The sequence below is a fragment of the Pteronotus mesoamericanus genome, unplaced genomic scaffold, assembly GCF_021234165.1.
Source record: "Pteronotus mesoamericanus isolate MK-2021 breed Mesoamerican mustached bat unplaced genomic scaffold, CSHL_Meso_final contig_182, whole genome shotgun sequence".
In the NCBI taxonomy this organism is placed as follows: domain Eukaryota; kingdom Metazoa; phylum Chordata; class Mammalia; order Chiroptera; family Mormoopidae; genus Pteronotus; species Pteronotus mesoamericanus.
Genome location: NW_026555078.1, coordinates 21899200 through 21911774, shown reverse-complemented (window position 1 = coordinate 21911774; position 12575 = coordinate 21899200). Strand labels below are relative to the sequence as shown.

Sequence of the window (12575 nt, the reverse complement as noted above, 5' to 3'; positions counted from 1 at the left end):
CTCACAAGAGAACTTTTAACTATTTCTTTATTCTTCAGGAATATATGTGGATTAACCTTAGAGAAGTCAGGAAAAGATACCTACTGATAAAATAAAACAAAAAGACTGGGTATGCTGACTAGGAAGGGGAAGAGAAACACACACTGAATGATTGTATTTTTTTTTTTTTTTTGTATATAAAGGATTAAAAAATTCCAATTTAATAAATTTTGGAAAAGCAAATGTAAAATGACTTGGGCTTATAAAACCAGAATTTACAATAATCTGTGAATAGTCAAAAACAAATCATAAAACCATTTTGATTACAAATCCAAATAATTCTAATGGTTACAGAATCACTTTTCCCACTTCCCCAGTGAGATTACAGTTGTTAAATTGTAAGCATCTCCACTGCTACTCACACTCCTTTATCTCTTTCTCCTAAGACAGTGTTTTCACACCCAAGTCACATCACACATACCAGGCACAACGTTCCTTTCACAAAGCTTAGCAAGATGATATCCCCTTTTGGCTTAGATCAACAACCTTCTTTTATAAATAACCTCTCTTCTCCCAGTGCCTAAATCCATCCAAGTCTTCATTCTCCACAGGCTGTCTCCCCTTGGTCCCAGTTCCAGTAGGACAGGCCCTCTTCTAAAAGGGTCGGCGAGGCCATACCAGTCACGCAATGGGTCCTCCCTCCACCAATGCCATCTGGGCTCCTAACTGTCTAGCACCTTTGCGCCCAACAAAGTTACAGTGTTCTCCTCTCTTCCTCATTTCTTGCCAGTATTCTCTTGCCTTTTCATGACATCTATGACAACAAGATATCTGGTCATTCCTAGATCTTCCTGTCTTGCACAGCCCTTCATTGACAACCAAGTGACTAACGATCACTGCGATGCTGTGAATCTCTCGGTCCGTTCCCCTTCTCAATCTTTATCTACCTCAATGAAATGGAGTCTCTTCCAGGAGCCAGGAATCTTAAAACCACTGACTCCTCTTTCCACATGTTCTGGCTCCTGACAGACCTACTCAGTAAGAGCCTGTTACTTCAAGATGCCCACTGTTCTGCAAGATCTGGTCAGAACACCACAGCCTGTCAATTGCAAGCCTGAGGGAAGATGCCAGGCCCATCAATTCTCACCACTCATTTTGGGTTGAATTAAATACAGTACCATACTCTGCTCTTTTACTATACCTCTTCACACACATATAACATCCACTTTAGTAGTTTGAGCACAGAGCTCTTGAGAGCTGTCTTTTCCCCTTCTTTCAATATGCTTATATGCTTAGACGCCATTACATGGGGCCAGGGAAGCACATGCAGGCCTTCTGAGCACCTCTTAGAACTAAGTATCTAACTGGTTAAAGTGTTACCCACAACTAGTTATATTTTATGGCCTCCATACAGTGTTGCAGCATTGTTCAATTTGCAGTCAGTGAAATTTATCAGGGATCTATGTTCTCTTGAATCTGATCTTAAGTGCTAACCTCTCATCAGCATTAAAAATGCTCCGCTTTTAGTATGTCTACGTTAAATGCTCAATGTAGAAGTGCTACTGAGAGAAAACATGGAAGATTTCTTTAAGAAAGGAACCATGCTTTCCTTTCCGGCACAGCCAATTAGCTGAAGGCCTGTTTCCATTCTCCTCTCCAGTCTTTCAGCGTTAAGTCCACTACTCACTGGCAGCACAACCTGATTTAGCAGGTACTCATTATTATGACCAGAACACCTACAGCATGTAAACAAGGTGAGATGGCAAAAAATACAGATCCATAGATCCTTTTCTGATGGAGAATTGAAGGAAAAGTCTGAAACAATGAGCTCACGTGTGCCAGTGCACACACACAAGAACAAGTCAAATGTCTCAACAAGGGTTTACTGTAAGAGAATCTGCACAGGTAGCCTATGCTTACGTTTTACTAGAAAGGAGTCACTTGGGTTCTTTCCCTTTCTTAACACACCACAAGCCAATGGCCAACTAAACATCAGACCCATTGTTGAATAGAAGGGAGCAGCATCAGACACAAAATTCAGGCCCTGGTTTTATGTGCCTTTAATACTTTTTTTTTCCTTTCCTCTGTGTTCACTAAACAGGATTAAAAAAATTTTTTTTGTAAAGCTCCTTTTTGTAGCTTTTTGTTTTCCCTTTGTATTTATCATGTTTTTAATTTCTTCTCTGAGGAGGAATTCTCCGAATCTGCATCTTCCAATTCGACTCGGTGCCTTTTGAGGCCACTATGGCCATGAACAGCCCTGCTGCTGTCTATGCCTGGAGGGTCAGTGGGGTCCTCTCTCGTTCCAGCACTGGGGGTCTCACAGGCCATTTCAGACCCACAACAATCTTTGTGTAGGAGTGTCCCTGTCAGGGACAAGTTATGGTCAGTGTCTGAATGTCCTGGGGAAGAGCAGGCCACTGTTTCCAGCTCCCCGAAGTTCTGTCCATTGTTGTGGAGGTGAGGGGGGCGGGGGTGTAAGCGTCCATTGTTGTGGTTAGCACAGATGGTTTCAAGACTCCTCTCTTCACTGTCATCAGACTGGGTCCTGGCACAGTTGCCAGTCTCACTGTTGAAAGTGGAGCCAGATGCCTTGGGGACAGGAGGAGAGGGCGGCTCCTCAGCCCGGCTGCTCAGGGCCTTGCTCAGGGCCTTTCCATTGAGCTTCTTGGTTTCAAAAGAGTGTTCTATAGAGCCACCATTGTTAGTGTCCTGAGAGGTGTCCTCTGGTGCCTCTGCCCAAGAGTGGCTGCTGGGCTCATGGCCTGGGGCTATGCTGGGGTTTCTAGCAGAAGTCCCTTCTTTTAAAGCATCCTTGCTCTGGCCTTCAGGGGGCAGGTCCTGGTTCCTCTGGGCCACTGTGGTGTTTATACAGGCTTCCTTACTGGAGGAAGGGGCTGGGTTGTCCTTATGGCTGGTTCCTGCTCTCCCTTCATCTGCTTCCCCAGATACCAGGGAGCTCTCTCCATCTTTGTTTGAGTAGGAGATGTAGGAGTAGCGGAGCCACTTGTAAGCTTTATAAATCTTTCGCTCAACTGACTCTATGTCCGAAGTTGGTGATCCCCGGCTTGGCTGAATCTCCAGAGCGGAAGTGCTCCGCTCAGGGGAGGAAGTGGGGGAGGAAGAGAGGTCATCCACTTTGATCTGGGGATAATCATAGTTGTCTTCGCCAATGTAGGTGTTGGAGGGCTTGGGCGGGGCGCTGGGCCTCTCTTCTCGGGGCATCTTTTGTCGGCGCCGCATGGCATTCCGCTGCCGGGTGGATGCTCGGCGTTCATTCAGTTCCTCCTCGTCCTCGGAGCTACTGGAGCTGCTAGAGCTGCTGGACTCATCTTCAGGGCTGGGAGAGCGTGGACGAGGGAAGAGATCCGTGTCCAATTCAACCTCACAGGCATTTTCTTCAGAATCAGACTCGTTGGAAAGCGCCAGGAGGCGTTTATCCTGGTAGCGCCGCAGAGCTGACAGGCGCTGCTGGCGAGAAGCAGCATCCTCGCACGTGGGCGGTGGCGGAGTTGCTGCCACAGCGTTTGTGGTGGTGACCCGCAGGGGCCCCAGGTGGAAGGCGCTGTCGGCAGACTCATCCACTGTAGGAGGAGGGGAGCGGGGCAGTGAGGCCGAGGACTCGGAATCGGTATAACCCGAGCGCTCGCTGACCCCTGCGTGCAGCTGGAGGATAGTGCTCTCACTCAGGTCGCTGTCCGAGTCAGAGCTCCAGCCCTCAATCTCACGGCGCACCAGAGAGTCAAAGAAGGCCATCATCCGGGGATCCTCCTGTACAGACTGGTTGGCGTAGTCATGCGACAGGCCACTCCCACTGTTCAGCACAAGGCTGATGTACTCTTCGTGGGTATACAGGCAGCGGGAATCATCCTCAATCCGGCCGTCCAGGTCTCCGGTACATCCTGGCTGCTTGTACGGGCTCCAGATCTGCAGAAAATAACAACAAAACCAACGAGGGCTGATTGGAAAGTACTGGAAAGCTGGTGGGTTTAAAGAACACCAAGGCAGAACTACCCTAGACTCTTCCTGTCATTTAGCCAGGACTTGCCAACCAAATTTAAAAATACATTCTTAATCAGACTGGATTATGTTGGGCACATATGAAAACCAAGGCTGCTAAAGCCAGATGTGAAAAAACAACATGGTTTAGGACACAACATTAATCAGGAGACCTAAGTCCTTCTCTAGGCCCAGGATAATTTCACACCATCTCCCCCACAATTCACCCACCCTTTTAACTTCCTCTGTTAGTAGTATGAAAATTACAATAATCTCCTTCATAATCTCAGAGGACACAGGAGGATTTAAAGATTAATCAATGTGTTCAAAACTCTCAGGAGACTGAAGCGGTGCACAGAGAGGCACCACTTGGCCAAAGTAAAAGCAGACCCAGCAGTTAGTCCTCTGCAACAGTTAGTATTTCAGCCTGTAACTCCACTTCTCTCCAACTGCATGATTTCTATTTTTAACTAATGGGAATTGCTTACTGGAGCTTGATGAGAATAGCCAACTGCCTACACTGCAGTTTCCTCCTGGACATGCAGGCATCAGTTACCCAGGAAACTGGTTTCTCTTAACCAGGGAGCTGCTGGCTTGCTCTCTAGCTCTTCTATTACCATGGGAAGAGGTAGGATATCCCTCTCCAAGACCGCAGCTCCATCCCTTAAGATCCCTCCATTCCACGGTCAGACACACGGGCTCCTAGCCAAAACGTGGCTGAACTAGGATTCAAACTCAGGTCTGTCTGAATGCAAAGGCCCAACTTTACAAGTTGAATAGATTATACAAAAACCAAGAACGAGGTAATTAAACTGTCACTGCAAATGAGTATGATTAGCTTCACCTGACTGCCAGACTGGTCCACAGAGCAGCACAAAGGAGCTTGGTTATAAATCAGCAGGTAGCCATGGCAACTCAGATGAAATTCCAGGCAATTTTCTTGGCTGACAGGCTGGTGTCTATCTTTAGATGACACCCAATCCAGAAAACAGTGGCTGCTCATTCCCCATTCTCTATCAAGATAATGGCTTCATTTCCCCAAAGCCAGCCAAGGACAAATTCACTTCCATGAATTTACTGAAGCCTGTTCTCTCCATGCTTTACCTCAACTCCTGGTTGGCAGCACCTCTTTGGAGGATCCCAGTTCAAGAGGGGCTAAGTAACCTAGGTTAGCTCTCTACCAGTTCCCAACTCAGATTCATTTCTCCCTTCAACCTTCTTCCCTGCCCACAACTCCTCAGCTGTCCTCCCCTCTCCAGCTTCATAATCTCACCCAGGGGAGTTTTACTGCAGCGGTTCTCAAACTTTGAAGTACATAAGAGCCACCTGAAGAATACTGACGATGTTGACTCTGAGCCCCATCCACCCTTAAAGATTCTGATTCAACAAGTCATGGGTAGGCATTAGGGTGCTGCATTTTTAACAAGCACTCAAGGAATGAGTAAGTGGGGACACCAACTTTTAAGAAACACTGGAATATAGTTAGTAGAAAATTAGTAGCAGGAAATAACAGATTTGTTGAGAGATTCTCAAATTCTTTGTGAGAGTCTAAGTTTGAAAATTTTTTTATTTTTTTTATTTTACTTATTTCCTAGAAAGAGGGGAAGGGAGGAGAGAGGGAAACATCGACATGTGAGAGAAACACCGATTAGTTGCCTCGAGATGCCCCCAACTGGGGACCTGGCCCACAACCCAGGTAGGTGCCCTGACTGGGAATCGAACTCTCCCTTCACAGGCTGGCGCTCAGTCCACTGAGTCATACCACCCAGGGCTGTTTCAGAAACTTTATTTAAACATGGTCTTCAGCAACAAGCTCAAGCTATAAATGACTATCTCTGAAAACAGCTGTCCAAGGGAATAGAAGTTTGGTGGCTTAGAACAGAAAATGAGGGATCCTAAAAGCAAAGCACTTAGGATGTTTTGTGGCCTTAGTCTACTCTGGGTCAAATCTCTCACTTCTCCGGTTTAAAAATGATAAAATGTTACTAACCATGTAGTCTAACATGAGGCTAAATCTACATGTACTTCACAGTAACTCAGAATTTGTTAACTGAAGTACAAAATATTAATGGCAAGATGCTGGTCTAACTATCCAACAAAGATTCTAAACTACTACCAAGGGCCATATGTTTTCACTTCCAGAATGAAAACCATAGCACTGAAAGCCAGCTTTTATTCTGACTCTGGAATAGATTAAGCTGAGGTGGGCTTTCATTCCTAAAGCTTGGCATAATGGACCAAAATGGTGGATCAGGAGGCAGGAGACTTGAGGGTGGGTTCCCACTCAGCTCCTAGTAAGCTGATGACCTTGGGTGAAGCTCAGCTCCCTCATCTAAGCAATGAATAAATGAGTGTTCTCCAATCCTAAGATTCTGAGCAAAACAAAACCCCCATCATACAGAGCCAGTCTTCTAGCCTGAAGAGACTTGCAACACAAAGCTACGGGAGCAGGTAGAACAGAAAGAACTCCAACCCCACCACTTCACATGGCCCTGGGCCAATGACTTCACCCTTGAAACTCTCTTTTCTCATCAGTAATGAAAATCATTTCCACAGTCTATACCAAAGCACCAATAAATGTGGTGCTTCTCTCTCATTTAGCAGCTGAATACCTCAACTAGAAAGTTTAGACCCATCTTCAAAGAGACTTTTGAACACTGGAAGTACTGATGGTCCCTTTTATTTCGGTCCTCCCTCATCCGTAAAATACCACTTTCAAGCATTTGCGAAGTTCCTTTTTTTAATTTAGGATTTTATTTATTTATTTTTAGAGAGAGGAGAAGGGAGAGCAAAAGAGAGGGAGAGAAATATTGATGTATATGCAAGAGATACATCGATCAGTTGCCTCTTGTACGCCCCCAGCTGGGGACCTGGCCCCCAACCCAGGCATGTGCCCTGACTGGGAATTGAACAGGTGACCTTTAGGTTGCAGGCCAGCGCTCAGTCCATTAAGTCACACCAGCGCAAACTGTTTATTTCTTTACAGGGAAGCAGTGAAAATAAAACTTCCTGTGGCATGTTAAGTATTAATGGCTAGACATGCCTCCTTATAGGGGCAAGGTTCATGAGAAAAGAAAGAGGGGTGAGTAGCTTTCTTTTCAAGTCCAGTGAAAAATTCAGCTCCCAAGGCTGCTGAGGAAAAGGATACAGTTCAATTCTAATCCAAACGTGATCAGAATGGAAAGCAATTAAGGAACAAGTGTTCTGATCTACACAGGTGATCATGGCATGCTTGCAGTAGCAGGCCTTAAGCCCCTCTTTTCTCTTTGGACTATTATATTGGGTTGGCCAAAAAGTTCGTTTGGTTTTTTCCCTAAGATGGCTCCAGTAGCGCTTAGTTGTCTTTACTTTATTTGATACAATTTTGTTAGATTGTATTGTGACAGCTGTCATATCAGCATGCATTAAAAAAAAAAAACAACTTATCAAAACTGGTGAATTTTTGTGTAGCCATTTTAATACTGAAGATGGAAGAAAATAAGTGATATTTTTGGCATGTTATGCTTTATTGTTTCAAGAAAGGTATAAAATGCAACTGAAACACACACACACGATTTGTACAGTGTATGGAGAAGGTGCTGTGACTGATCAAATGTGTCAAAAGTGGTTTGCAAAGATTTGTGCTGGAGATTTCTTGCTGGACGATGCTCCATGGTTAGGTAGACCAATTTAAGCAATCAAATGAAGACATCAATTGAGAACGATCAACATTCTACCACGTGGGAGATAGCTGACATGCTCAAAATACCCAAATCAATAGTTATTGGTGAAAATGAAAAATGTGTCTTTTATTTTACAGAAAAAACTAAACTGACATTTTGGCCAACTCAATACTAAACTTAGAAATATGTCCACCTACCAAGAAAAACTACACAGATAAGGATCTAAAATGCGACTCAAGGGTTCTCCACCTTCTGCAACCTGACTTTCAAGACGGTCTGGCCTACCTTCTCCAGCTTTATTTCTTAGCCCCCCACTTCTTGTGCTCTTCACTTTGGCCAAACATGATCATTTTGGCTCCACAGGTTCCACACTTTGCTGTTCCTGAGCATTTTTCCATAAGCACAATGCTTGGAACACAGTAGATAACCAATAAATATTTGTTGATTCAATAAAAAAATTAAATATCCATCCCTTCCATTGAGAATTTTCTTCCAATATTATTCTTCTCCTTCCTTTTGCAGTCTTTATTCTGCAGAGTCTAGTTTAAGTATTACATACATCAAGATTACTCCAGATGGGAGAAAAAAAAATTCTCTTCCCACAGTACTTTTTAAATGTCTCCTGTATACCCACTGCATTTTCCATTACCTTTATTTCTTGTCTCTCCTAACAGGTAATCACTTCCTGGGAAGGCCTGCATTACCTTTCTTTACCTTTGTGGTTCCCGTAAAGCCTTGCACAAACAACATGCAACAGTTATATTACACATATGGGGCAAATAAATATTGGTCTTTCAGAAAAAAAAGGTCAGTATTTGCCCTATCTTGCCTCCACTTATGTTTAACTACCATATGAACCCCCTCTTTTGGTAGCTGTGGGCATTCAGGAGGATAGAACCACCTGTTAGAGGTGAGAAAATGCTGGCCCTAACAGCAAGAACTCTTCTCCTCTGGGCTAGAAAGGCAGAAGTAAAGGACAAGACAGGGAGCAGGTGGGATGAAGTGGGGAGGGGGAGAGAGGGGGAGGGGGAGAGGGAGGGGAAGAGAGAGAGAGAGAGAGAGAGAGAGAGAGAAAAGAAGGTGCCAGACTAGACTAGACTAGAACATGGTATATTGATGTTCTCTGAGCCACTGATCCTCTCAGAAACAGCAAGTAGGGAAGTGAACATTTATTAAAGTAGTCAGAAATGGAAAGGCACAGGTAATTCCCAGGCTCTCCTGGGTGGCAAGTCATGGTTAACATCCTTACTTGACAGATGGAAGACAGATTCAAAGAGCTGCTTGAGGGTATCAGCTGTACTGACTTAAGGTTTCAAATGGCTAAATGTGCCTTCTAGTGGAACAGGATTCAGACCCTATTGAAACCTGGAAGCAGTGAGTTCCATAGTTCAGTTTGCATAACCTCACAGAGAAAGCATTTTCTTCTCTTTCTCCTCTGAGAACTTGGCTTCTTTCCAACCTATGATCTTTAGGGCAAAGACTCCAGTTGACTAAATAGTAATTGGAGAGACTCAGCATAGAAGCATGCCAGAGCGCAGAATGAAGCAGAAATCTTTCTTCTAAAGGAGATACCCAAGCAGAGCTCTCTGAGAAAAGAGAATGACGTCAGCAGGCTTGGAGAGGACATGTTACCATGCCAACCCATTAGTCATAGGCCTAAGGAGAAGGGAAAGCAATGCACGGGACAAGGCCAATTCATTGACTATCCAAGTAAAGGACTACTGAGATGATCAGTCCTGGCTGGTGTGGCTCAGTGTATTGAGTGCCAGTCTGTGAACCTAAAGGTCGCTAGTTTGATTCCCAGTCAGGGTCCATGCCTGATTTCCAGTAAGGGGCGTGCCAGAGGCAAACACACACTGATGTTTCTCTCCCTCTCTTCCCCTCTCTCTAAAAGTAAATTAAAAATATATTTTAAAAAAAACAACAACAAACTACTGAGATGATCAAATCCAGCAGGAACATCAGGCTGCCTGCTTGCTGCCTTCCCGTTAGCATGGTAAGTGGGGAAACACCCTGGGAAGCTAGGGCTCTCTCCTAGCTTTACCACTAATTATCTGTGTAATTAACCCCTGATAGTTAATTTATAACTTAAATATTATTATCTGTAAAAAGAAAAAGTCAGTAAAAATGATCTATAAATCCTGCTCTAGCCCTATGGGGAAATGTGTGCAATCATGAAAGTCACAGGACCAACAAAATCTAAATACAGGAAGCTGGAGTAAGGACAAATAAGCATATGGACCCATGCTCCAGCATTGTATTTCTGATAGCTTTCTCTGCCTCAGATACAACTTGGTTTAACTCTGGATTTTTTTTTTTTTTTTTTTTTAAAGAGCAAAAGGAAATGTAAACTACCATGCCATCACAAACCAATTTTTACTTTTTCCCTGAAACCTCCCCCAGGTTTTCAAGGCCATTTTAAGGGGAATAAAAGAGGAGTTTTGACTTTGAGGGGGAATATCATCTATTCTAACTTAAAAGTCAAGTTATCATAGCGTCTTCAAATAATTCATCATCTGCCCCAAACCCTCATTTTCAGATGTAGAAAACGGTTACTAGCAACTGAAACGTGAGTGATGGGCAGTGAACCACCCTTCTGTGGTCTCTCAGTTGCAGGCTCTAAAAATATTCCTTGGCAGGGTTTTAAGTTCATTCAGTCAGTGTGCAGTTGATGCAAGTGTTTAGCCTCAATGGCAACCACATGCAGTTATTTTTGATAGGTCCTGAGACAATTTAGCTATGATTCTGGCAGTCACTTAGTTATCTCTGTGTCATATCAGGACAACAATTAATGCAAAGGGCACACTGAGTAATTGAGGGGGCCGTGGCTTCTTAACCTCCGGATGCGGTTTAAAAAGCAGAACGTATTAGATCCAAGGTCAAAGTCCACTAGAAACACAGCAGCATACAGTCTAGTTTCAAAGCCTAGTGACTGTTTTAAAAATTGTCCCAAGACACAGAAGAGGAGGTGATATGATAACAGAGCAGAAAGTGATTTGAACAGGCTGGCCCTGGAGTGATGCGGCCATAAGTAAAGGGGCTGCAAGAGGGTGCTCCCGAAGCCCCGCTATCTGTAGGGCTTCAAGGACAGTAGGGACATTCTGTTTGTTCAAGCTGCATAAAGTATTTGCCTGACCACCAGGAAGTCCTCTTCCACCACTCAGCAGAATCGATTGTTCTCTTTTCTACTGTTGCTTTTTCAAAACCCAGTTCTTTTGAAAAGCCTGTAAATGAATATCTTGTGAGTTAATACTGGCCAATATATTCGAATAAATGACAATACATTTTTTCTTATTTTAAAAAAAAGATCCTGAAAGGAAGGGTTTAAATCAATCTTTTTTAACATCAATTTTTCAATATTTTGTAATATGTCAAAATAACTGAGAATATTGATAGACCATTTAGTATGGTTAGATAAGAAATTCTACATACATTGTTTTGGTTTCTTCCAATTGTGATAATTTCTCTAAGAGGACGGAAGAGGAAGGTGCCTCACCTTGATAATCTTTTCTACACCAGAAGAGCAGATCATGTAGGTGTGGGGGTTAAATCGAACCTGGTTAACAATAGACCGATGTCCTTTCAGTACCATGAAGGCTCCGTTGACCACCCTACCAATGCCACCTGGGAAGACAGAAGAAAACAAAAATCAAATAATTAATGAAAAGTATATAGGTTCCAGTAATGGCAGGCAAACAGCTCTGAACTGCAGCCAAAATTTTTTATTAACTATATCACCGGCAGAAAGCTTAATCTTACAGATAAAGTTGCTATGGAAAGAGGGAAGGTGAAATATCTCTCAGCATATGTGCTCTTACCATGTGCCTTTATTTAGCCTTTAACCATTGCCCACGCCCACCCACTGTAATTCCATTGTCAATGAAGCTACAGCCACTTAAAACATTTCCCAAGTTTTTGATACTAAGATAGAATCCAAGTGTTACCTTAGAAAATGCCAGTCATGAGCAAAAATGAGACTGAGCTGCTTGGGAACAGTTAGGCAGCTGAGCCAGGGACAAGCAGAACCAAAACATATAATTACTTAAATGCACAAAAACATCTCTAGTCCATTTGCCCTCAATTTCTACGAGGCAGATAGCAAACAAAACGGCAAATGTATAAAACCACTGATAAAATAATGAAGAATCTTTTTCTTTTTTTCAAACCGTGGTAGCAGGGAAGAACTAAGGATAAAGGGAGGAGATCTGGATCACTTTCATAATAAGCAGGGCCCAAGTATTGAGGATCTGAATTAGAGAGTGTAGGCTTTAAAGACATCATGTATGGATTAAAATCAAGAGGCCACTGATGGAAAGCTGTATTTTAAAGACCAATCTTGTAGGCTTTCTTGTTCAATGACTGAGAAAAGTATCAGAGTCCTGGAACTTGCAAAACAGGTGATTATGTCATCCTTAAAGAACCTGGGATAATCTCAAAGGTTCGGCGTCACTGCTAAGGGCGTCACAGTCACACAGACACATGCACTCAAGTTCTGATCAAGGTTGCTTCTGAGCAACCATCAACAACAGTACACACAGGCCGACCCGTGACCCTGGCACACTGGCAAATACGATGCATTCAGACTCAGAGAAATGAGTGCTCACTTATTTAAGCAATAAATACCTTCTTAGTCCCAACCGGGAGCATGGCACCACTAGGGCAAAGTGTAGTGAGTGTAGGCTCCACATGCCACACCGTCGCACTCCCAGCTCCACCTTGTTCAAATATTCATTCCAAACATTTGTCATCTCAATGTTTGGAAGGAATATGACCAGAACAAATATCCCTTCTCCAGAAATAATCTGGCTCTGGGGAAGGTGTCTTCTGCTTTTGGCATCCTGACACGACTCCTCTTTTGCCTCACTGAAGATATCCCTCTTTAGTGTCATGTAAATACATCTTAAAAAAAAAAAATAATAGCAAGGTTTCAGACTG

The 12575-nt window shown here is 43.5% G+C and overlaps 1 protein-coding gene across 4 annotated transcripts in view; it reads right to left on the bottom strand.

Moving 5' to 3' along the window:
- Window positions 1-355: 355 nt before the first annotated feature.
- The window catches only part of DCAF5 (DDB1 and CUL4 associated factor 5), a 99291-nt gene continuing 87071 nt past the window's right edge, over window positions 356-12575 (bottom strand). For all 4 annotated transcript variants that reach the window (XM_054567377.1, XM_054567374.1, XM_054567375.1 and 1 more), the window contains 2 exons: window positions 11137-11264; window positions 356-3906 (listed from right to left, as the gene is read on the bottom strand). In XM_054567377.1, the coding sequence (XP_054423352.1) occupies window positions 2143-3906; window positions 11137-11264 (1892 nt within the window). In that variant the 3' untranslated portion in view covers window positions 356-2142. The remainder of the gene's footprint in view (window positions 3907-11136; window positions 11265-12575) is intronic.